At 44.2% G+C, this 27,112-nt stretch overlaps 1 protein-coding gene across 1 annotated transcript in view; it reads left to right on the forward strand.

The window, feature by feature from the left end:
• The window catches only part of LOC143816258 (S-adenosyl-L-methionine-dependent tRNA 4-demethylwyosine synthase TYW1-like), a 284,094-nt gene that overhangs the window by 65,808 nt on the left and 191,174 nt on the right, over positions 1 to 27,112 (forward strand). The window contains exons 6-7 of the mRNA XM_077296426.1: positions 613 to 900; positions 5,219 to 5,338. Of these exons, the coding sequence (XP_077152541.1) occupies positions 613 to 900; positions 5,219 to 5,338 (408 nt within the window). The remainder of the gene's footprint in view (positions 1 to 612; positions 901 to 5,218; positions 5,339 to 27,112) is intronic.

Raw genomic sequence — 27,112 nt, forward strand, 5'->3', positions numbered from 1 at the left:
TGCGCCTCAGGAAGAAAAATAGTGATATTCCTAGAATGTTAGAATTGGAAGGGACCTTAAGGGTCATAGTGTCCAACCCCCAGCTCAAGGCAGCCCCCCTTCCCGGCAGTTGCTAACTCCAGTTATCGGGGCAATGCAGTGAGCTGTTAAGGCTTGATACACAGTAATGTGCTGTGATCACTACACGGTACACTGATTGACAACCTGCTGTGCGCACTCACTGTAGAGAGCAGGTTGTCAATCACCGTGGCGGGAAGTGACGACAGAGCACTCGCTGTGTAATAAGTGTGATTCTAACAGCAGGTCAGCCCCTGCCATCTTGCTCTATATTGTGATAGTGATGGCTGCCTACAGAATGAGCATGTCACTTCTTTCAACGGCTTCATATCTTCTGAACCCTGAAGTAGTAACAAGAAGTGACGTAAGAGCAGAGAAATGTACGGTAGTTTTCCTATTGCTGTGCATCATGTTCATTTCATAGGTGCGTTTCCTGACTGAATCTGCCTGACATAGACATCATATACTATATGAGGATCTCTCATCAGACACAATCCACATTGTACATAATAATGAGCATTTATGTCTTTACTAATCTCTTTTTTTCATTATCAGGTTGGTAAAAATATTGACAAGTGGCTGTGGATGCTGAGTGCCAGCCGGGTGATGACTCGCGCGGAGGGAGACTGTAATGTTGTAAAGAGTAAGCATGGCAGCATAGAAGCAGACTTCAGTGCCTGGAAAGCAAAGTTCTTAAGTAGGCTGAAGGCCCTGGTGAATGGGGAGGAAAAGAAGTGTAGCGGGAAATGTAAGAAAGGAAAATGCAAAACCAAAAAGGATGGAGCAAACTCTGTGGATGAAGATGAGCACAAACCTGGAGAGTCAGAACATGAAGGTTCTGAGGTAAATCTGCACAGATACATGTTTATTCTTTCTCTAGGGGGTCGTCGGTATCAGTCGGTGTGGGTGTAGCTCCCATCACCCGCCACCGATCAGCGATCTGTCGCAACAGCCAGAAGTAAATGGTGTATGGGTACTGAACAGTGTGGCTCCATACAGAGCTTGGTGGCTGCTCCCCGTAAGTCCAGATCAGCTCCTCGTCATGTGAATCTGCTGTATAATGCTTTGGCCACTAAGTGTACGGAGCCTTGCTGTTCAGCTGCCTGTAGGACACTTCTGCCAATCTGATATTATGGACATAACGTATGGCTCAAAGAAATATGCTTCATAACATTGTTACTCCTTGGTGTTGCAATTTCAATTGTGAAACTAGTGGTTTAGCCTTTTCTCCAAAGTATCTTAAGAGCCATTTTTCAACATGACAGCTGTAGGCCGCATGTTGCTAGCTGGTGCTACTGTGAGCAGCCAACGTGACCTGCAGAGTCTCCAAAATTATCTCTCTTCACTTACAGCTGGGATATCATTGATCATCAATTACAAAGGGAGCTGCCAGCAGAGGATCTTGATTTCTGTGCCAAAGTGGTGATCATTGAGGCAGAACATTCCACAGATAATCATTTTTTTAATTAACCTAATTGATAGTATGCCAGGGTGTGTAAGTCCGTGTATTTCTGTGAGTGGCACTCATACTCGTTACTGAATTAATCATGATGTAGGCTGTTTGTGGAAACGTCTTCATATATACCATTGCTGCTGCTTGTACAGATGCTGTTAGAACACTACAACCTCCAGTTGTGTACGCTCTGTAGCCGGATAGCCCTTAAGTCTGTGCTGCAGATTCTGTCTTGGTGGGGAGATGTACCCTTTCTCTAATGTAACACTGCTTTTCCACATCCCTGATCATTTACACATTAAGAGATTAAGCTAAATGTTATGGGTAAACAAAACTGATGTAGAGTTTAGTTAAACCTGTATTTGGATAAGAATCGCGTACTGTTCTTTATAACAGCATATAGTTTAGCAGTGTTATTGTAGACTTATTAACATGTTTTATAGATTAGTTCGTTACACATTTGCTTTTTTTCATCTGTCACTCCCAAATATTGTGGACAAGATTACCATTGATGGAATAACCCTTTAATGAGGCTTTGCTGATAAGAATGTGACGCAGTGTAATTTAGGATAAAAGTAAACTACCGGTAGTCATGGTGCAACTATTAGGTTTCTGTGCATAAGTTTGTGACTACGACTTCTAGGGGCGCCCCAAATTTATCAGTTAAGCTGTTTCTACTCGTGTTTACTTGCGTTGCCGTTTTTCGTCGCAAAAAATGGTTTACTTAGTTTAACCAGATATATACAAAATATATAATCTTCCTATTGGAGTGGGTTGAGACGTGTGAAGTGGGCTCAAGAGCTTGGCCCTATTGGTGGTTGATGTCCGCTAAATTTAATATCAGGGATGTGTCTAATTGCAGGAGCTGGGCTCCGCAGCTGTTAACCCTTTAAACCAGGCTGTCAGTCTGACAGTGACATTTAAACGTAACCCGTGCCTGCTCCCCATGATACGATCATAGGGAACTGATCAGTTATGGCAGCTGGAGGTTTGTTAAACTTCCCCTTCAAAAACAAAAAAGATTTTTAAAAAATCTAAAATGCCCCCCCAAAATAAAAATTGAAATCATCCACCTTTTTCCTCCCATTAAAAATAAATGTGAAAAATTAAGAGACATTTGTTACTGCTGCATCCTTAAAATTCCAAACTAGCAAAATAAAACATTAACCCATAAAGTAAACACTAGTAAGAGATAAAAATGAAATGCCAGAGTTGCAGTTTTTGGGCACCACACTATAAGCTAAAAAAACAGCAATAAATGCTCAAAATGTCATATCTGCCCCAAAAATGGTACACCCAAAATGCATCTCTCAACATGCATGCATGCATGCATGCATGCATGCATGCATACATACATACATACATACATACATACATACATACATACATACATACATACATACATACATACATGTAAAACACACACACGCACACCTCCATCAATGGAAAAATAAAAATGTTGTGTGTTTTGGAAACTGGTGACAGAAACCAATATTTTCCCTTTTACTACAAGCTCCTGAATGTTTTTCACACTTGTAAAAACACTCCCGTTTTTTTAACTCTCTAAACTTGTCTTAATCTGTACGTGCATTAATATACTTTATGGATCCCCAGTTTAAAGTGCTGCTCCAGTCCTTTTCTCACTCACATGACTGAAATTCCGAATTGTAGTAGCACACCACTTTGCTTGTACTGAAAGTGGCTATTACAATGTAGATCCGTGAAGTGTCAGAATAAGGCTCTATAGGCCTACATTGGAAAAGAGACTGGAAAGAGGGTGGCATATTTTTTAAAGATGACTATAATGCTGTCTGCAGGTAATAAGCTAAAGCCAGTAATAAAGTGAGGCTTGCAAGGGCGACCAAAAGCAATAAAGGCTGTTGACTATATGTCAAAAGCAAAAGAAAAGTTATAGGATTATTACAGGATGAAAAGGGTGAAGTGGTCAAAAATGATGTTGAGATGGCCGAACTTTTAAATTATTATTTTTGCTTCTGTGGTCTCTAAGAAAGCAATTTTAACAAAAAAAACAACTGATCATCACGGTGCTATCGAAGGAATAAAATAATTCACACTTTCTTTAAACAGAGAGATGGGGGAGGAACACTTGGCTAATATTAAATTAATTTAAATCTCTTCCTGGTCCAATTGAATTGCTTCCAAGTGTACTGAAAGAGATGGCAGAGGAAATGGCAGAACTACTTGCCTGAATATTTGAAAATGCCAGAAGAACAGGAGAAGTCCCAGAAGATTAAATAAGGGCAAATGTCCCTATCTTCCAAAAAGCAAAGAAGATGGAGCCAGGGAATTATAGGCTAGTGAACATTAGTTATATACCACAAAAGATATTTGAACAAATTAATAAACAGCATGTATTTAAGTACCTGGATAAGAATAAAATAATTAATCAGAGCCAGCATGGGTTTGTAGCAAGCAAGTCATGCCTGACTAATCTAATTTACTTCTATGATGGAATTACTGACTGTGCGGATGAAGGAAATGCTGTAAATATAGTATATCTCGACTTCAGCAAAGCATTTTATAAATTATCTCCTACTATCCTTACTGAAAAAATGACCAAATATGGGATTGATAATGCTATGATTAGGTGGCTTCATAGCTGGCTCAGTGATCGTACTCAGTGGTAATAAATGGTTGCACATCCAATTGGAAGAGTGTTTCAAGTGGGGAACCACAAGGCTCTGTCCTTGCCCTGGTGTTTAACATTTAACATTTTTCGAAATGATCTAGATTAGGGAATTGAAGGTATACTAATCAAAATTGCATACAATGCAAAGCTAGGAGGGGTAGGTAACACTAAAGAAGACAGAAAGGATTCCGAAGGATCTAGACAAGCTTGGACAATTTTCAGCATCTAACAGAATGGTATTTGACAGGGAGAAATGCAAAATTCTACATCTGGCAAGAAAAACGAAAATTTCATGTACAGAATGTGAGGAATAGAACTAAGCAACAGCAAGTGTGAAAAGACTTGGATATACTAATAGATCACAGACTGCACATGAGTCAACAGTGTGGTGCAGCAGCAAAAAAGGCAAATACAGTTCTAGGATATATTAAGAGAAAGTATAGTGTAGATCACTTGAAGTAATTATAACCGCCTACTCCTCCTTGGTGAGAATTCATTTGAAACACTGTCCAGTTCTGGGCACCACATTTTAAAAAAGATATTGAAAAAATTGGAGCAAGTTCAGAGAAGAGCTCCCAGTTGGTGAGCGGACTGCAAAGTATGACCGTCGAGGAACAGTTAAAGAATCTGGGAATGTTTAAGGTTAAGAGGATATTTAATAGTCTACAAATATCTGAAGAGATGTCAGTGTAGGGGGATCATCCTTATTCTTCCTCATACTGCTACTTTGCCCGAAAATACTAAAAAAAAGTTGTTTCTTAAAAGCAGGGTGGGAAATCAAAAGCATAAAATTGAAAAATCGCATGAGTACTTGATGGAGACTGAATCTTTGAAGGTGGGATTCCACAGCACAGCCAGAGTGCAGCTATTTTATTTGGCTTAATCATTGCCCCCCTGAGATAAGACTAGTGTTTACAGAAATTACTGTATCTATATTTATGGATAAATGTAGATGTATGTGACATACATTATATTTTATTTATTGCTTTTTTTTCTCTTGCCGTAAAACTTCTACTTTAACACGAATGCCTTTTATTTTCTTTTTTTTTCTTCTACAGGAAGAACTGTATGAAACTACCAGCGAATCAGAATCTGAAGGGGAGACTGAATCGGGGAGTGGTGGTCTCATAGATGTGGAAGATTTGGGAAAGGCCATGAGCAGCATGAAAAAAGCAAAAGTAAGTAACACTGGTACGTGTAATGTGTCATAAGGGCCTTTGTGGTGCTGACTGGCATCCTGTGTAAGGTGAACGTTGGACCCTCTAAAAATGGTACATAACCATGTTATTACTTGGTTTTCCTACGCAGCCATAGGTAAAAATACGTTCTCATATTGATAGCATTTTCATTGGCGATTCCGGTAAGTACAACTGTGTGACTGTAGTGGTCATGTGTAGAGCTGGCAGCTGGTGGGGGCTTCCTGGGCTAACAGTGGCATAACGAAGGGGATAAGTGCAACACATTCAGTGGCCTAGAAAGTGTTTGTTTATTGAAGTTCATTGAATTCCATGATTAGTGGATTCTGTCCTCTTTAATTGTTTAATAATACCATGCTTCTTACTTTTCTTTTTTGATTATATAAAAAAAAAAAAACTGAAGCAAACTACAGAATCACTTTTCCGGCACCATTGAAGGGGGTATATGATGCAGAGTGTTGAATATAATATAAACATCAGATACCTCACTACTTCCTTCTTTTTGATTTCGGGCTTGTCTTTAGAATTTATCTTTGACCACTAGATGTCGCCTGAAATACAGTAATAGTCTGCTGCAATGCTTGACAGTAGCGGAACTGACTGCATTGCTCACAAGCTGTGATTGGCCCAATCTAAAAGTGCCAGCAATGAAATGAATTGCTATGCTTCAAACACTTCATCATCTTGTGCTCCTTATTAGTATGCCATAATATAATAGTTTTTCCTGTTCACCAAAATGTAAAAGCTGTACAATATAAATGTATACATTCAGCAGTGTAATGGTATGTGTTGCATTAAAGTTTTATAAACACATAGGTAACCACACATAGAAACTTGCAAAGGCTCAGTATTTGAGAACAGTCAGCTTTTTGTTTGAAATTCCAGCCTTTTTATAGATTATTTCTTTTACTTGTATAGCGCCATTAATTCGACAGCTTTACATTCATTATCGGCACTGTCCCATTGGGGCTCACTATCTAGATTCCCTCTAGGTATGTCTTTGTAATCTGTGAGAAAAATGGAGTACCCGGAGGAAACCCATGCAAGCATGGATTACAGCTTGTGGACATTAATTAACTGTTTCTGGGTCTGCACCCTCTTTGTACCACTGGTGCGCTATACAGTGGCATGTAAAAGCTTAAGCACCCCTGGTCAAAATTACTTTTATTGCTAAGAGTTAAGCAATTTAAAGATTAAATAATCTCGAGCAGGCCTAACGTTAAAGATGACACAACTGCTTTTGTATTTTAGGCAAAAAAAACAAAAACTAATGTAATTTTTTACATTTTAAGAATTACAAAAAGGTAAATTGGCCCGTGCAAAAGTTTTGGTACCCTGCATGGTTAGTACCTAGTAGCGCCCCAATTTGCAAGTATCACCGCTTTTAAATGTTTTTTGTAGCCAGCCAAGAGTCTTTCAATTCTTGTTTGAGGGATTTTCATTAGTGATGAGCGAATATACTCGTTACTCGAGATTTCTCGAGCACGCTCGGGTGACCTCTGAGTATTTTTTTTAGTGCTCGGAGATTTTGTTTTTCTTAAGGCAGCTGAATGATTTACATCTGTTAGCCAGCATAAGTATATGTGGGGGTTGCCTGGTTGCTAGGGAACCCCAACATATGCTTATGCTGGCTAACAGATGTAAATCATTCAGCTGCGGCAAGAAAAACTAAATCTCCGAGCACTAAAAAATACTCGGAGGAGTAACGAGTATATTCGCTCATCACTAATTTTCATCCATTCTTCCTTGGAAAATTCTTCCCGTTCTATGAGATTCCTGGGTTGTTTTGCATGCACTGCTATTTTGTGGTCTAGCTACAGATTTTCAATGATCAGATCAGGGGACTGTGAGGGCTATTTTAAAACCTTCATCTTGTGCCTTTTGAGGTGTTATGGATTCTGACGTCTGTTTAGGATCATTATCCATTTTAGGAAGCCATCCTCTTTTAAACTTCAGCTTTTTTACAGGTAGTGTTTTTGTTTGTGTCAAGAATTTGTTGAAATTTCAGTGAACCCATTCTACCCTCTACCTGTGAAAGCATGATTGATCCACAAAGTATGATTGATCCACCCTTCATACGTGATGGTTGGCAAGATGTTTTTTCTCTTCGCCACGACAGCACCCACTTGAGAGAGGGCATCCGCCCCTTAGGAACAGGAAACCCTATGGAGAGAATAAAAGGGGCGGTCCCCCTCGCTCCCACAGTTGGTTTCCTGTTCCTAAGGGAACCCATGGAGAAGAGGATACCTAGCCTGGATGCCGCCTGTGCGGTTTACCTGTGAGGACGGCAGGGGCTCCAGTGCTGGAAGCAGCGTCGGGGGTCCTGGTGTCAGTTTCCCCCCTCTGCTGGCAAGCTCCGTGAGGCCAGGGCAGGAGGTCGCATGGGTCACGGGCAGGAGGACGCATCAGCGGGCCTGCGGCAGGTAATTATGCTCCGGAGCGCAACGCCGCTGCAGGCGATATGCGCAGGTGTGTAAACTGCCATTCAGCTCCCCTGGAGGTGAGGTGGAAGCGTCCAGGGTGAGAACAGGGCGGAGATGACGCTGGGCAGTGCGCACGAAATGCAAGATGGCCGCGACCCGGAAGTGGTGAGGACTTCCGGGTTCAACAGGAAGAAGATGGCGGCGCCCAGCATTAAAGGACGCCGGCGCTGATTCCTCGGCGTCCAAGCATGGCGACGCCACCTCGGGACTCAGCGGTGCCTTCAGAGGACACAGCTAATTTTCCTCACAGCAGCGCAAGCAGCGGACGAAAATCCTCCACAAAGAGCGCAAAAGAGAAGAGATCTAACCGATCTTCATCTCAGCCTGTGCCTGCATCTCCTCCTCTACGGCCGGTACCTTGACCATCTGCTTCACTGGGGTGAGTGTGTACCCTCCCTATTAAGCTAATTATGGCCCCTCTTATTTATATACCATAGGCAAAAAGATCGGAAAAATCAAAGCACATACAATGTGCCTTATGTACCCAGCCCCTCCCGGATAATTATACAAAGAAAATTTGTTATGTCTGTATTGAGAAAACGGTACGGGAGGAAGCCTCTATAAGATCCGATGACATCAGACAGATGATTAGAGACGAGTTACGGGCTTTCCATAGTTCAGAAAGCATTCCTGAATCTAGGAGCAGAATGTGTAATTCGCCAAAGTCAGACCATTCTTCTGATAAAGATAATACGGATGCCTCCCTGGAAGATATTTCCTCAGAAGGGGAGCAAGATACGTGTTTTCCTACAGAGAGCATAGATAATCTGGTGAAGGCTGTATGTAACACCATGGGTATTAAAAGCAGTAAAGATCCTAAAACACCACAGGATATTACCGTATTTTTCGGACTATAGGACGCACCGGACTATAAGGCGCACCCAGGTTTTAGAGGTGGAAAATAGGGAAAAAAATATTTGAAGCAAAAAAATGTGGTAAAATATTTAATAACATAAATAACATACTATTATATGTGGTGTTATTATATATAATAGTACGTTATTATGTTGGAAGCTGCGGGACCAGTGTGGTGTCTGTATACTATATGAAGATGCTGGAGGGTGAGTAGAAGAATGGGGGCACAGGGCTTATAGTGAAAGCACCACTCCAGCACTGCAAAATAACACTGGAGTGCTGCTTTAAAATCCCATGGGAGAACTATAACTCCCAACATGTCCTGCAGATCCTTTGACATGCTGGGAGTTATAGTTCACCAAAGGAGTGGCAGAGTGCTTTATTGTGTTTTGTGAAGACTAACCTCTTAATTGTGGGAGCCAGCCTGTGGTGAGGTAAAAGCTGGAGCATCCCATGGCTGCACACACAGAGCCCTCTCTCTTGTTGCCTTTCCACAGCGCACGCGCAGGACATAAGAGGAAGCTGCAGATTCTAGGTGGGAGTCTGAAGGACCTATGATGATGTCAGAAGAGGGAGGGCTCTGAGCTTCTGACATCACACAGGTCCTCCTTGTGCATCACAGACTGCTCAGCGTCCAGCACAGGCAGGTATGCAGCGATCTCCTGGCCCCTGCTGCTGCTGCCTCCTCCCCCGGACACACATTCTCCCCAGAATCAGTGCTGGGGAAACTGTGTGTCGCTGCTTAAGTGCAGTATTCATTTGCTGCTCCCCGCTCACCGCTCAGCTGATCAGTGGGCGGGGAGCCGCTAATGAATATTCACTGCACTTAATCAGCGGGGCCATGTGGTTTCCCCAGCAGCTGATTCCGGCAGCGGGGACATCCTGAAGTGGGATATCATTGCGATCCCACTCGCTGCTGCCCCCCTCCCCACATGCTATATCCGTACTATAAGACGCACCCACACTTTCCTCCCAAATTTGGAAGAAAAAAGTGCGTCTTATAGTCGGAAAAATACGGTATGTTTGCAGGATTATCAGAGAAGAGGCCTACCTTTCCCCTAATAACTCCAATCAAAGATTTAATTACTAAAGAATGGGAGAGCCAGGGGCAGAAAGGGTTACCGTCTTCATCAAAAAGACGTTATCCCTTTAAAGATGAAGACATGTCTATCTGGGCCAAAGCCCCAAAGGTTAACGCAGCGGTTGCATCCACGTCTAAAAAATCGTTGCTCCCTGTAGAAGATTCCGGTTCCTTACAAGACCCACTGGATCGTAAGGCCGATACTTTGTTAAAACGGGCATGGGAATCATGTTCTGGGGCATTTAGACCGGCTATATCCGCTACATGCACTGCAAGGTCCATGTTAGTCTGTCTTAATGACCTGGAAGAGGGTTTAAAAGGAGGACTATCCAGAGAAAAATTGATCGCTTCCCTACCCCTAATCAGAGGCGCTACGGCATTTTTAGCGGACTCATCTGCTGACTCGATTAGATTGGCGGCCAAGTCAGCAGGCCTAACTAACGCGGCTCGTCGGGCCCTGTGGCTAAATGGCTGGAAGGGGGACGCCCAAACAAAATCAAAATTATGTGGCCTTCCATGCCAGGGAGAGCCTTCCGGAAGCCTATCTTTAATAAGAGAAGGGATTTCAAAAACCAAGACCACTGGGCAAATAAAGATAACAAACAGGCTCCTTTTTCGGAAAACGACCATTTAAAAGGGAAGATAAACCGCTTTAATACAGATCCACCAGTGGGTGGTAGACTATCTCATTTCGCCCCACAGTGGCGTGCTGTAACCTCCAACCCTTGGGCTACTAGCCTCGTAACCTCAGGCTTAAAATTAAGATTTACCCGAGTCCCTCCGGACTCATTCCTATTGACTTCTGTGAAGTCTCAATCTTAACAACAGTTTTTGGAACAGGAAATAATTAATCTCCTTTCCAAAAAGGTATTGGTGGAAGTCCCAGATCATCAGAGGGGGAAGGGGTTTTACTCCCCTTTATTTTTGATCCCAAAACCTGACGGATCATATAGAACTATAATAAATCTTAAAAAGCTAAACATCTTTCTAGAAAACCACACCTTCAAGATGGAATCGATCAGGTCCGCGATTAAACTTTTATTTCCGGGATGCTTTATGGCAGTCCTCGACTTAAAAGATGCATACTATCATCTGCCAATTTATAACCAGCAGTATCTGCGTGTGGCGATAATGATTAATGGGCAAATACATCATTTTCAATACACGGCCATGCCCTTCGGACTGTCAATAGCTCCCAGAGTCTTTACTAAATTAATGTCAGAGGTGATGTCGTTTTTAAGATTAAAAGATACCCTTATAGTTCCATATCTAAATGACCTTCTGGTAGTTGGGAACTCCCCCTCACAATGTAAACCGCGCCTATCTAACACAATCTCATCCCTGCAGAAAATAGGATGGTTGATTAACTGGGAAAAATCCAGATTGTCTCCCAACAACCCGTCAGACGTTCTTGGGTCTTATCCTAGACTCTGAGTGTCAGAGATGTTTTCTTCCAGAATCCAAACAGTCTATAATAATAAAAAAAAGTACAGTCGGTAATTAATAACCCTGTAATCTCCCTTAGAGATGGTATGTCCCTTTTAGGTTCTTTTACGTCGTGCATTCCGGCGGTTCCATGGGCTCAATTCCACACTAGGCGTTTACAGTATTTAATTTTACAGGAGGAGAGTAAATTTCAAAGCCATTTGGGTGGTCGTTTATACCTCCCTTTTAAACGTAATAGAGTCCCTCTATTGGTGGGTGGAGCTGGATCATCTAGTTGGGGGAGTCCCTTGGGTAATTAAACCTTCAAAGATAATTTTTACTGACGCCAGTCCTACTGGTTGGGGGGCACATCTAGGGGACCAGATAGTTCAAGGCCAGTGGTCTGTTAATGAGTCAGATGATTCGTCTAATGTAAGGGAACTAAAAGCAGTTTATTATGCCATATGTAAATTCCTTCCGCAGTTAAACGGAACTCACACAAAAATACTATCAGACAACATGACTTCTGTGGCATATATAAACCATCAAGGGGGAATGAGATCAGGAGCTCTCATGTCTATATCAAACTACATTCTTTCTTTAGCCGAAAAACATCTCCTTTCATTGTCCGCACTACACGTCAGAGGAGTGGACAACTCAAAGGCAGATTTCCTCAGCCGTCACACTCTCCATCAGGGAGAGTGGGTACTCAGTCGGCGTGTCTTCATGATGATAGCCAAGAAGTGGGGCACTCCCGACATAGACCTTTTTTCAACAAGAGACAACAGACGGTCAAAAAGTTTGCTTCATTATTCCTCTCCGACAACCCCGATATCCTGGATGCTCTCCAAGTTCCATGGACATTCCGGCAAGCTTACGCCTTTCCTCCATTAATACTCCTTCCAACTGTGATCAGGAAGATAAGAGAAGACAAAGCGAACATAATCCTAATAGCACCATTCTGGCCCAAGAGACCATGGTTCTCCTGCCTCAGAGCCATGTCTGTCTCAGATCCGTGGATTCTTCCGGAGACTCAGGACCTTCTCTCTCAGGGTCCCTTCAACCACCCTCATGTGAAGGGCCTGCGGTTGACAGCCTGGTGTTTGAAAGGCAGCTATTAAAACTGAGGGTTTTTTCAGAGAGGTTGATTGATACCCTTTTACTTAGTAGGAAGAGGTCTACAACAACCATATATGTAAAAGTATGGAGAAAATTTCTAACTTTCTACCCTACAGCTCTGTCAGGAGAGATCCCTATTTCTGCTATTTTGGAATTTCTCCAGAAGGGTCGTGACTTAGGCTTATCTGTCAATACGCTAAGAGTACAGGTTTCGGCTCTAGGAGCCCTATATAGTCATAACATTGCAGGAGACAGATGGGTAGCACGGTTCATTTCAGCATGTCAAAGGGCAGAACCGAACCAAATTCCCCACATACCACCATGGGATCTTAATCTAGTCCTAGAGGCCCTAACGGGGGAACCATTCGAGCCGATACACTCGGCCCACATAAAGTTTGTTTCTCTTAAGACAGCCTTTCTTGTCGCTTTAGTATCAGCCAGAAGAGTAAGCGATATTCAGGCATTATCGGTAGACCCTCCTTTTCTGTCAGTATTCCAGGATAGGATTGTTTAGACAGACCCTTCCTACTTACCTAAAGTAGGGACTAAATTCCACAGATCCCAAGAAATCTTCCTTCCTTCCTTCTTTAGTAACCCCACAAATCAGGAAGAGGAAAGATACCATACTTTGGATGTTAAAAGGGCCGTAATAGCTTACCTAGATAGAACTAGTCTCTGGAGGAAGAGCAGGGCTCTTTTTATTTCCTTTCAGGGCCATAACAAAGGTTCTGATGTAACGAAGAATACGTTATCTCGGTGGATTCGGGATGCGATTTGCTTGGCCTATCTAGCGAAAGGAGAGAATCCTCCTGAGACTGTAAAAGCGCACTCTACCCGGGCGATGTCTTCTTCCTGGGCTGAAAGAGCGGAGGTTCCAATAGAACTGATATGTAAGGTCGCAACCTGGTCTTCTCCTACTACTTTCTATACTCACTATAGATTGGACTTGTCTTCCTCATCTGACTTGTCCTTCGGTAGATCAGTTCTTAACACGGTGATCCCTCCCAAATGACTTTCTCTGTAAGTCTCTCAAGTGGGTGCTGTTGTGGCGAAGAGAAAACACCGGATTACGTACCGGTAATGCTCTTTTATAGAGCCACGATAGCACCCCTTCACTTCCGCCCTAATAATTATTCTTTCATAGATGCACTGATAAGGGTGAATGGTTCTTGTAGTTAGCTATACTTATGTTAACTAAAGATAAATGATGATATTGGATTGCCTACTAATACTGGTGGGCGGTTCCTCTCAATCTCTGTAACCCAACTGTGGGAGCGAGGGGGACCGCCCCTTTTATTCTCTCCATAGGGTTTCCTGTTCCTAAGGGGCGGATCCCCTCTCTCAAGTGGGTGCTGTCGTGGCTCTATAAAAGAGCATTACCGGTACGTAATCCGGTGTTTTTTTCCTGCAATGGTGTACCCTTTTTTTCTCCACACATACCTTTTGATCATTGTGGCCAAAGAGTTTTATTTTAATCTCATCGGTCCAAATGACTTGTTTCTGAAATGCATCAGGCTTGTTTACATATTCATTTGCATACTTCTGAAGCTGCATTTTATGGTGAGGACTCAGGAGAGGTTTTCTTATGATGACTCTTCCATGTAGGTCATATTTGTGCAAGTGTTAAACCTAGAACAATGTACCACAACTCCAGAGGCTGCTAAATCTGTCTGAAGGTCTTTTGCAGTCAAGCAGTGGTTCTGATTTTGCCTCTCTAGCAATCAACTCTTCCTGAAATTTTCCTTGGTCTTCAAGACCTTATCTTGACCTCCACTGTTCCTGTTAACTGCCATTTCTTAATTTTCAAACTGAGGAAAGTGCAACTTGAAATCGATTTTCTATTTTCGTATAGCTTTCTCCTGCTTTGTGGGCCTCAACCATTTTCATAGTGCTAGGCAGCTACTTAGAAGAACCCCTGGCTGGTGTGTAGGCATTACACCATGAAATGTGTGTGCAACTGCTGGTAATAGTAACAAATAGCTTCACTATGGCGTGTCAAAACTGATTATATTGTAGTGGCACTACACTGCAGGATATGGAGAGTGCACACTGTACGCTGGGGTCACACCGCACAGTGCAATATGGAGTGTGCAGGCAGACTATGCTGGGGTCACACTATACAGTGCAATATGGAGTGTGCAGGCACTGTACGATGGGTCACACCACACGCTGTAATATGGACTGTGCAGACTATACGCTGGGGGTCACAGTACACAATGCAATATGGAGTGTGCTGACTGTATGCTGAGGTGACATCACACAGTGGTATATGGAGTATTCAGGCAGAGTGTACGCTGGGGTCACATTATACAATGTAATATGGAATGTGCAGGCACTGTATGCTGTAGTCGTGTGGTGGGGTATGGCGTGTGCAGGCACTGTGTGCTGTAGTCGTATGGTGGGATGTGGAGTGTGCAGGCACTGTGTGCTGTAGTCGTGTGGTGGGGTATGGCGTGTGCAGGCACTGTATGCTGTAGTCGTATGGTGGGGTATGGCGTGTGCAGGCACTGTATGCTGTAGTCGTATGGTGGGATGTGGAGTGTGCAGGCACTGTATGTAGTCGTGTGGTGGGGTATGGCGTGTGCAGGCACTGTATGCTGTAGTCGTATGGTGGGATGTGGCGTGTGCAGGCACTGTATGCTGTAGTCGTGTGGTGGGATGTGGCGTGTGCAGGTACTGTATGCTGTAGTCGTGTGGTGGGATGTGGCGTGTGCAGGTACTGTATGCTGTAGTCGTATGGTGGGATGTGGCGTGTGCAGGCACTGTATGCTGTAGTCGTGTGGTGGGATGTGGAGTGTGCAGGCACTGTATGCTGTAGTCGTGTGGTGGGGTATGGCGTGCGCAGGCACTGTATGCTGTAGTCGTATGGTGGGATGTGGAGTGTGCAGACACTATGCTGTAGTCGTGTGGTGGGATGTGGCGTGTGCAGGCACTGTATGCTGTAGTCGTGTGGTGGGATGTGGAGTGTGCAGACACTATGCTGTAGTCGTGTGGTGGGATGTGGCGTGTGCAGGCACTGTATGCTGTAGTCGTATGGTGGGATGTGGAGTGTGCAGGCACTGTATGCTGTAGTCGTGTGGTGGGACATGGCGTGTGCAGACACTGTATGCTGTAGTCGTGTGGTGGGACGTGGCGTGTGCAGGCACTGTATGCTGTAGTCGTGTGATGAGACGTGGCGTGTGCAGGCGCTGTATGCTGTAGTTGTGTGGTGGGACGTGGCGTGTGCAGGCACTGTATGCTGTAGTCGTGTGGTGGGACATGGAGTGTGCAGACACTATGCTGTAGTCGTGTGGTGGGACGTTGCGTGTGCAGACACTATGCTGTAGTCGTGTGGTGGGACGTGGCGTGTGCAGGCACTGTATGCTGTAGTCGTGTGGTGGGACGTGGCGTGTGCAGGCACTGTATGCTGTAGTCGTGTGGTGGGACGTGGAGTGTGCAGACACTGTATGCTGTAGTCGTGTGGTGGGACGTGGCGTGTGCAGACACTATGCTGTAGTCGTGTGGTGGGATGTGGCGTGTGCAGGCACTGTATGCTGTAGTCGTGTGATGAGACGTGGCGTGTGCAGGCACTGTATGCTGTAGTCGTGTGATGAGACGTGGCGTGTGCAGGCACTGTATGCTGTAGTTGTGTGGTGGGACGTGGCGTGTGCAGGCACTGTATGCTGTAGTTGTGTGGTGGGACGTGGCGTGTGCAGACACTATGCTGTAGTCGTGTGGTGGGATGTGGCGTGTGCAGGCACTGTATGCTGTAGTCGTGTGATGAGACGTGGCGTGTGCAGGCACTGTATGCTGTAGTTGTGTGGTGGGACGTGGCGTGTGCAGGCACTGTATGCTGTAGTCGTGTGGTGGGACGTGGAGTGTGCAGACACTATGCTGTAGTCGTGTGGTGGGACGTTGCGTGTGCAGACACTATGCTGTAGTCGTGTGGTGGGACGTGGCGTGTGCAGGCACTGTATGCTGTAGTCGTGTGGTGGGACGTGGCGTGTGCAGGCACTGTATGCTGTAGTCGTGTGGTGGGACGTGGAGTGTGCAGACACTGTATGCTGTAGTCGTGTGGTGGGACGTGGCGTGTGCAGGCACTGTATGCTGTAGTCGTGTGGTGGGACGTGGCGTGTGCAGACACTATGCTGTAGTCGTGTGGTGGGATGTGGCGTGTGCAGGCACTGTATGCTGTAGTCGTGTGGTGGGACGTGGAGTGTGCAGACACTATGCTGTAGTCGTGTGGTGGGACGTTGCGTGTGCAGACACTATGCTGTAGTCGTGTGGTGGGACGTGGCGTGTGCAGGCACTGTATGCTGTAGTCGTGTGGTGGGACGTGGCGTGTGCAGGCACTGTATGCTGTAGTCGTGTGGTGGGACGTGGAGTGTGCAGACACTGTATGCTGTAGTCGTGTGGTGGGACGTGGCGTGTGCAGGCACTGTATGCTGTAGTCGTGTGGTGGGACGTGGCGTGTGCAGACACTATGCTGTAGTCGTGTGGTGGGATGTGGCGTGTGCAGGCACTGTATGCTGTAGTCGTGTGGTGGGACGTGGCGTGTGCAGACACTGTGCTGTAGTCGTGTGGTGGGACGTGGTGTGTGCAGGCACTGTATGCTGTAGTCGTGTGGTGGGACGTGGAGTGTGCAGACACTGTATGCTGTAGTCGTGTGGTGGGACGTGGCGTGTGCAGGCACTGTATGCTGTAGTCGTGTGGTGGGACGTGGCGTGTGCAGACACTATGCTGTAGTCGTGTGGTGGGATGTGGCGTGTGCAGGCACTGTATGCTGTAGTCGTGTGGTGGGACGTGGCGTGTGCAGACACTATGCTGTAGTCGTGTGGTGGGATGTGGCGTGTGCAGGCACTATATACTCAAGTATTTTTATGCGTGAACATGTTGACGTCCACATAAAAGGTTTCTTCTACAGTTATTCATCTCCAGCCGACACTGTCATTTTGGCTGATATGTAAGTATTGTATTGTTACTATGGAAACCCAAGTGTTTCTGTAAACCCGGTCTGAATTATCACTGATGTATTTACAGATCCCATGCTACCATACAGTGAGTTAGTTCTGCTACATCTATGTATGACTGTGTGTAAATTCATTGATGAGGCTTCAATTTTTATTTTCCTAAGAGCTATGTTATTCTGATCTGCTGAAGCATTATGTTACATTTCTGGCCTTCATCAATATTGCTGACTGCTAATAATCCATCGCCTTGTGTAGACTACATCACTGGAAATGTATTGTGCAGCATTCAGCCATCATGCAGCAAATATTGTGGTTATTGCCCCCGCTGTGATATATTTATGGACAAGCCATGCCGACCGTGCAGTACTGACTGCACCATATAAGTTGATTGGCAGTGGGCTCTCCTGCTACCTGACCGTTCAGTGCCCATAGGTGACTAATAGTGGCCCTCAAGTGTACTAATTCATATGTAAACCAGGACACACTTGTCTTAAATGCACATTTATATTAGTGAAATATTACAACTTTGTATATATGTCTTCACAAGCCATAAAGAATAGCATGTAACACCAAACTGAAGTTAATCTAGTGTCCAGGCTACTGAGTCCAAGCAAAAGTGCTGCAGGGATGGTAAAGTTCGTATAATTGGGCAGCCACCATTGTAACTATTCAGTTATTATTTATTGTACCAAGAGTCCCAAGAGGGAGCTTTAAACTTAAAAAGGAACCAGTCCCAAACCCGGAAATAGAAACATTAAATGATTGTGAAGCAGTGTTTCTAATCTATCTTTGTTAGGGATATTAAACTGTCTACACATTCTGCAATATTTTGGGGCCTCTCCATTTACCTGTGTATTATGTCTTCCTGTTTGTTTAAAGTGCACATCAAGTGATTTACCCTCTGCTTCAGGGGTGTCCAACATTTACTTGGTCCAAGGGCCACATTGCTATGCAGAACCAATCCCAAAGGCCACCAGAAGAAGAAAAAAAAAAGGATGCTTGCATTAATACATCACCACAACCAAGTTTTGAATATTTAAGGAGTATTTGGAGAGGTTTTTTTTTTTTTTTGCTCCCAAGAAGAAAAAAAAAAAGTGGGAGCACCTGGTAACTTACACTGAGTTTTTGGTGCAGAAACTCTCCAAATCCTCCTCAGAATATCAAACTCTGAGTTTTGAGGATTTTTAAGTTTTAATATGGCCATGAATCAAGTTATGGAATGCTACATTTGAACAAGCTCAGAACCATTGTCAGTACATTAATGCATCGCATACATGAATTGTAGTACAGCAATGAATTTTTAAGGTCAGCCCTTACATACAATACAGCCTGCACCTCACAGTATATCCTTAACCATGGTAATGAGATACTGGGAGTTGTTGTTGCCTACCATCATTAGACTGTGGAACATACAGTAATCACAGCACTGATACGTGCAAAGTATTACAAATAAACATTTACATTGAGATACTTTATAGGTGATGGCTTCTCTGATTTGAAGTTCATCCCTTCTTTCGTCTCCTTGTAGTACAGAGGCCATGATGCGTTTCCATGCCTACAGCTCATCTCTGTAGACTTCCCTCTTCTCTGGTCTTCTGCAGCACTTCCCAACACTGTGGCCCTAAAAAATTTAAGTATACTTATACTGGTCCATGAATAAAAATGTCCCCCATGCTTTGCCCCTGAATAATTGCCCCTCACTGTTCTTACTACAAAAAAATGCCCCTTCTCAAAATACCCCCTGCACGCTGGTCCTCTAAAAATTAACTCCACACTCTGTTTTTCTGCATAAAGTACCACCACCCCACTGCCCCTCACTATACTGTTCTCCCATTTACAATTCCCCACCCCCATTGCCCCACTATGTGCCTTCACACTAGCATCAACCTGCCCCCTCATAGGAAGTAATAGGGCATTCGGTCTTAGGGTCCTCCATGGATTGGGTTGACGGAGAGGGCAATGATGGGCGTGGTGGGGGAGAAAGCAATGATTGGGGTGGTGGGGAGGAGGAAATGATGGAGGCGGTGTAATGGGCAATGATGGTGGTGGTGGGGGAAAAGACAATGATGGTGGTGGTGGAAAGCGCAATGATGGGGATGGTGGGGAGGAGGAAATGATGGAGGTCGTGGAATGGGTAATGATGGGGAAGAAGACAATGATGGCAATGGAAAGGACTGATGGGGTGGTGGGGAGGAGGCAGTGATGGAGATGGTAAAATGGGTAATGATGGGGGTGGTGGGGAGGAGGAAATGGAGGTCGTGGAATGGGTAATGATGGGGTGGTGGGGAGAAGACATTGATGATAGCAGTGGAAAGGACAGTGGTGGGGAGGAGGAAATGATGGAGGGGGTGGAATGGGTAATGATGGGGAGAATGCAATGATGGTGGCAGTGGAAAGGACAGTGATGGGGTGGTGGGGAGGAGGCAATGATGGAGGTGGTGGAATGGGCAATAATGGGGTGATGGGAAGAAAGCAATAATGGTGATGAGGGCAATCTTGGGGGTGGGGGAGAGGGCAATAATGGGATGTGGGGGATTGGGATGGGAGGGAGGGGGATTTATAATGGATTTAGGAACAGGGGGAGGTGAAGAAAGATGTTATCGATTTGTCTAACACCATCCCTTAGTATAAAGTGTACTCACTTATGTATAGCACAGTGCCTTAGTGTATAGTACTCGCCTATGTATAGCGCCATCCCTCAGTATGTAGTGTGCAGTTGTTTTTTTTTTTTTTTGTTCATGCTAATATCCTTGGATTTTCAGCAGCAAATAATACCTGCTTTTTGCTGCGTTTTTTTCAACATCCATTCAAGTCAATGGGTGAAAAAACGCAGCAAAAACGCTGAAAGAAGTAACATGCTCTATGTCCAAAAAACACAGCAAAGTACAAAATACTGATCAAGCAAAAAACCAATGTGTGTGCATAATATTTCTGAAATCTCATAGGCTTTGCTGGTGTTGTAAAAAGCAGCTGAAAATTAGCAAAAAAAGCAGCAAAAACACCCTGTGTGAGCTAAAGGTACCGTCACACTCAGCAACTTTGCAAAGAGAACGACAACAATCCGTGACGTTGCAGCGTCCTGGATAGCGATCTCGTTGTGTTTGACACGCAGCAGCGATCTGGATCCCGCTGTGCCATCGCTGGTCGGAGCTAGAAGTTCAGAACTTTATTTCGTCGCCAGGTCGGCGTGTATCGTCATGTTTGACATCAAAAGCAACGACGCCAGCAACGAGCATAAGGGGCGTCGCAGCGTCTCCTTCTAGCCAGTCGGTACACTCCGGCTGTTTGACATGGAGCTAACAACCAGCGAGAACGAGAAGTGAGTCGCCGTTACGTCACTGGATCGCTCCTGCGTCGTTCTGGAGTTGCTGTGTTTGACGTCTCTATAGCGACCTAAACAGCGACGCTCCAGCGATCTAGTTAAGGTCGGCTCGTTGTCTATATCACCGCAGCGTCGCTGAGTGTGATGGTACCTTTACTCTAAATGTACAAGTAAGCCTATAGTGCCAACCGGATGTACAAAGCAACTAGATAGTGGTAGTGTTGCGTAAAGTGCTAATGCTTATGGTTGTAAGAATGGTAGCATTGTAAGAGAAGCGTTCCACTCTAATCAGCAAAAATACACACAGAATCGTTGGCACAACATTGGCCATGGTAATTCACCAGGGAAAGGGAATAAAAATAGTGAAGGTAAAAGCATGTAGATGAATTGGCTTACCATATCTGGCATCATGATGTAATAATTGCCATTGTTTCCGGATTGTGTTTTTCTTTTTTTTTTTTTTTTAAATCAATCCAGGTTGATTATCAAACGTGGAAATAAGACATCTGGTATTCTCTGCTTTCGCTCTTCTTTCGCCTCTTTTTTACAATACCTCTGTACACACTCCCTATCCATCGTCTAATTATTCCTATGATTATCTTCACTAGAACTCGTTCTCATTCTAGTGAGTTGTCTTTTTAGTTTAAATTCCCAGCATTGATATCCTATCTGTGCATGGTACATATTTGTACGGTCAGACACAGCCATCGCTCAGTACACAGAAGGGGCACATTTATAAGATTATCTCAGCACAGGAGCATTTTATGTAAACACATCCAATTGTGGAACTTTTATTCCAAGATCCAGTAAAATGTATATTGTTTGTACGACAACTCCTTTTAAGTGACGTGCACCGTGTAATGAATTATGCGCATGGTACTCCAGCGAACACTTTAACCCCTTAACGACTGCCGATATGCCTTTTAACAGCTGCAGTTAAGGGTACTTAAACCAGAGCGCCGTTAATTAACAGCGCTGTGGAAAAAGTGAATAGCGCCCCCCTGAGTCGGATTTTCTCTGGGGTCTCGGTTACCGGGGGTAGCTGAGACCCCAGAGAACATGATTCGTGTTTTTTTTTGTTTGTTTTTTTTTACCGGCCCCCGGGTTGCGATCGCCAGTAATTAACCGTTTACCGGCGGTCGCAAAAAGAAAACAAAAAACGCGATTTCCCATTTAATTTCTCTGTCCTCCGATGTGATCGCACATCAGAGGACAGAGAAATGGGGTCCCCGATCGCCCCCCGATACTCAACTGTCTCCCCCGGTGCTCCTCGTGGCTCCCAATGGGCGCCGCCATCTTGTTCCGGCCAAAAAATGGCGGGCACAGTGCGGCCGGCACCCGGAAGATCTTTGGGGTCTTGGCTGCCGAGGGTAGCCAAGACCCCAAAGAACATGACCGGGGTCGGTTTTTACCGACCCCTGTTTTGCGATCGCCGGTAATTAACTGTTTACCGGCGACCGCAAAAAAAAAAAAGCTGTGTCATTCTCTGTCCTCTGATGTGATCGCACATCAGAGGACAGAGAAACAGGAGGATTCGGGGACCCTGTTTTACTTACCGGTGTCCCTGGGTCCTCCTACATCCCCTCCTGCTCGCCGGCTTCTTCATCCGGTAAGAAAATGGCGGGCGCATGCGCAGTGCTCCCGCCATGATCTGCCGGCCGGCAGCTAGAGGAGTTGGGGCTAAATTTAGGGTTAGGGTTGGGGCTAAATTTAGGGTTAGGGTTGGGGCTAAATTTAGGGTTAGGGCTAGGGTTAGGCTTTTTTCACACTTGCGTCGGTACGGGGCAGTCGCAATGTATTAGCCCGACGTACCGACGCACGTTGTGAAAATTGTGCACAACGTGGGCAGCGGATGCAGTTTTTCAACGCATCCGCTGCCCAGTCTATGTCCTGGGGAGGAGGGGCGGAGTTACGGCCGCGCATGCGCGGTCCGAAATGGCGGACGCGACGTACAAAAAAAGTTACATTGAACTTTTTTGTGACGACGGTCTGCCAAAACACAACGGATCCAGTGCACGACGGACGCGACGTGTGGCCATCCGTCGCAGTCCGTCGGCAATACAAGTCTATGGGCAAAAAACGCATCCTGTGGGCACATTTGCAGGATCCATTTTTTGTCCAAAACAACGGATTGCGACGGATGCCACACGATGCAAGTGTGAAAGTAGCCTTAGGGTTAGGGTTGGGGCTAAAGTTAGGGCTAGGGTTAGGGTTGGGGCTGAATTTAGGGCTAGGGTTAGGGTTGGGGCTAAAGTTACAATTAGGGTTAGGCTTGGGGCTAAAGTTAGGGTTAGAGTTGGGATTAGGGTTAGGGTTTGGATTAGGGTTGGCATTAGGGTTGCTTTTGGGATTAGGGTTAAGGTTAGGGTTGGGATTAGGGGTGTATTGGGATTAGGGTTAGGTTTGAGGTTAGGGTTGAGATTAGGATTAGGGGTGTGTTGGATTTAGGGTTTTGATTAGGGTTATGGTTAGGGTTGGGATTAGGGCTGTTTTGGGGTTAGGGTTGTGATTATCGCTAGGGTTGCGATTAGGATTATGGATCGGGTTGGGATTAGGGTTAGGGGTGTGTTGGGGTTAGGGTTGGAGTTAGAATTGGGGGTTTCCACTGTTTAGGTACATCAGGGGGTCTCTAAACGCCACAGCCAATTTTGCGCTCAAAAAGTCAAATGGTGCTCCCTCCCTTCTGAGCTCTGCCGTGCGCCCAAACAGTGGTTTACCCCCACACATGGGGCATCAGCGTATTCGGGATAAATTGGACAACAACTTTTGGGGTCCAATTTCTCCTGTTACCCTTGTGAAAATAAAAACTTGGGGGCTAAAAATCTTTTTTGTGGAAAAAAAAAAAAAAAAAATTATTTTCACGACTCTGCATTATAAACTTCTGTGAAGCACTTGGGCATTCAAAGTTCTCACCACACATCTAGATAAGTTCCTTGGGGGGTCTAGTTTCCAAAATGGGGTCACTTGTGGGGGATTTCTTCTGTTTAGGTACATCAGGGGCTCTGCTAACACAACATAACGCCCGCAGACCATTCTATCAAAGTCTGCATTCCAAAACTGCGCTCCTTCCCTTTCGAGCTCTGCCATGCGCCCAAACAGTGGTTTACCTCCACATGTGGGGTATCAGCCAACTCCGCATAAATTGCACAATACATTTTGGGGTCCAATTTCTCCTTTTACCCTTGTGAAAGTAAACATTTGGGGGTGAAAAGATCATTTTTGTGGAAAAAATGATTTTTTTTTATTTTCATGGCTCTACATTATAAACTTCTGTTTCTATACGGCACCAGACACTATTTTTGACCTATGTAGGTATAATCACTCATAGATATATTATTTATCCGGAGAACAACGAGTAAATACCAAAAACAAATAATTTAAATATGACAATTGCTTTTATTATTACCAACATAAATTAATTTATATACAAATTAGATACATAGGTCATGATAAAACATGTGAATCACACCAAAGTGTTTAGATATGACACAGGATGGGGCATATCAGACTATAATCATAAATGAATAATGGGGGATCATTAGATGCTTTTCAATAAATATCAACAAATTCACTGGGGACAGTGCATCACAAATTGTGATTGCACTTCCTCCTGCTCATACCAGTGTACTCACACCATGTGCTAGAGACAAAAGATAGATGGTTCAGTTAGTCACCTACTGCCAGTGCAGCTTATCCTATGCACACACATGCTGCGATTAACTAATCCCTCATTAGTAAAAGACAATAGTAGCTGTATTTACCCATAATGAGGTCCGATATCCAGCTCCAACCTGTGTCAGGAACCCCAACGCGCGTTTCGCGTATAAAGTATGTCGCTTCCTCAGGGGGCGTGGCTTAAGTGATGGTAAGGTCCGATATAAATAGTACGCCGTTCCGGTCACAAGGCCGTACGGCCACCTATCCATATTCGCGGACAATGCGCACGCGCACGGCGTCTCGTTGCCATATCAACTAAGGTCCTGAACAGACGTCCCCCTATGATCACGTGGGCGGGCCGGCGCCAGGCCTCGCACCTCGCTCACACAGGATGGGCAGTCGGACAAGGGCCAGATGAATGGTATGCTGAGACACGGTGCGTGTTAATGTAAACAAATGCCGCATCAAGGTGTTAAATTGTTCGTGCTAAACAGTGCTAAAAAGTGCTCAGTGCATATTAATCATGAATGACAGGTATAGATCACCATAATCAATGATCTGCCATTCTTATTCATCTATACCTGTGCTAAAAGTGCTCTGTGCATATAAATTTACATATAAAGGGCATAAGCAGCCCATTTTTCCCCTTTCTTTTTTTCTCATTAAAGTGTTAACCGAGTGCATATAAGGGACATGAACATTTTACAATAAAGTGTTATAAAGTGCATACAGTTAAAATATAAAACGACCATAAGTATCACATCTTACAGATTTTACACTCCACAATTGCTATATATAAATTACAATAACTGTAATAAATGAAACAAATAAGAAAAATAATAATAATGAAAATAAGACAAGGGGAGGGGAAAAAAGGGGGAAGGGGAAAGAGAATTGCAGCAGTCCAAAGAATCCACATATATTGGACTCCAATCTTTTGTGTGTTATCTTCTGATCGATGGTAGTTATATATTTAATATTCATTTTATTTTTCTCTTTTGCTTCAGAACTCAGAACGTGACTTCAAATGCACCTCCGAAACCGCAGGCCACCACATCAACTGCTCATTCACTTCCCTTCACCATAACACGAACAAAGGTAAGTATACTATAATGGAACAACGCAATAAAATATGATTAAAATTTCATAATCAAAAACAAAACCACACTTAAAATCTGGAAGGTATATGACAGAGCTATGGAAAAGGGGATACCAAGGCCATGTATATCAAGCTAATTTGATTAATTTGCACTTCGGAGGAGGAATTTAAAGGAACGAAGAGAATCCCTGATTCTCATTTAGACCCATAGGGGTCATCGTTCCAAGGAGAGTTATCCATCGGCATTCCTTTTGTGCAAGAAGACGTTGGATATTACCTCCCCTTATCCCACATTGTACATGTTCAATGCCTTTCACCAAAAACGATTTCGGATTGCATTTGTGATATTGTTCACAAATGCTCAAGTCATCCCCATAGCACTATTAGGGCCATCCCGGTTGGGCAGCACCTCAGGATGAGGCGGATCTGCTCCTCTGAATCCAAGTTTGAAAATCAGGCCTTGGATCTCCGAGAGAGATTCAAGGAACGGGGTTACAGCAATAGATGCATCAAAAAGGGCTATTTGCGAGCGAAATCTCAATCTCGTGATGCTTTGCTGTACCCCAGACAGAGGAATAAGGACAACAAAGAGGAAGATGTCCGTTTCATATCAACTTTTAATGGGGAGTGGACCTCCATGAGAGAGTGCCTCAGCAGACATTGGGATGTCCTAAAAACTGACCCCACATTGTCCAAAATCCTGCCTCAACATCCTATGATGACATCGAGGAGAAGTAAAAATCTGAGAGATATTTTGGTATCTAGCCATTACTTGCCGTCAATTAACAGAAATGTTTTTGGCTCTAGTGGCTGCTCCTCAGGATGTTTCCCATGTGGAGGCTGCATCTCTTGCAAAAATATATGTCGGGCAGTAGATTTTCAATCTACTGATGGAAAAAAGAATTTCTTAATAAAACAGCACATTACGTGCAATACAACACAAGTCATATATTATGCGAGATGCAGCTGTCCCAAAGTGTACATAGGTTTAACCTCTAGACGCTTAGGAACCCGTACAAGGGAACATGTTCGTGACATTATGGCAGCAGAAACAGAAGAGGATCCCTCCCAACTAAAAACCATTCCACGCCATTTCCAACAATATCACAAATGCAATCCGAAATCGTTTTTGGTGAAAGGCATTGAACATGTACAATGTGGGATAAGGGGAGGTAATATCCAACGTCTTCTTGCACAAAAGGAATGCCGATGGATAACTCTCCTTGGAACGATGACCCCTATGGGTCTAAATGAGAATCAGGGATTCTCTTCGTTCCTTTAAATTCCTCCTCCGAAGTGCAAATTAATCAAATTAGCTTGATATACATGGCCTTGGTATCCCCTTTTCCATAGCTCTGTCATATACCTTCCAGATTTTAAGTGTGGTTTTGTTTTTGATTATGAAATTTTAATCATATTTTATTGCGTTGTTCCATTATAGTATACTTACCTTTGTTCGTGTTATGGTGAAGGGAAGTGAATGAGCAGTTGATGTGGTGGCCTGCGGTTTCGGAGGTGCATTTGAAGTCACGTTCTGAGTTCTGAAGCAAAAGAGAAAAATAAAATGAATATTAAATATATAACTACCATCGATCAGAAGATAACACACAAAAGATTGGAGTCCAATATATGTGGATTCTTTGGACTGCTGCAATTCTCTTTCCCCTTCCCCCTTTTTTTCCCCTCCCCTTGTCTTATTTTCATTATTATTATTTTTCTTATTTGTTTCATTTATTACAGTTATTGTAATTTATATATAGCAATTG

The sequence above is a fragment of the Ranitomeya variabilis genome, chromosome 3 (genome assembly GCF_051348905.1).
Source record: "Ranitomeya variabilis isolate aRanVar5 chromosome 3, aRanVar5.hap1, whole genome shotgun sequence".
Taxonomy (NCBI): Eukaryota; Metazoa; Chordata; class Amphibia; order Anura; family Dendrobatidae; genus Ranitomeya; species Ranitomeya variabilis.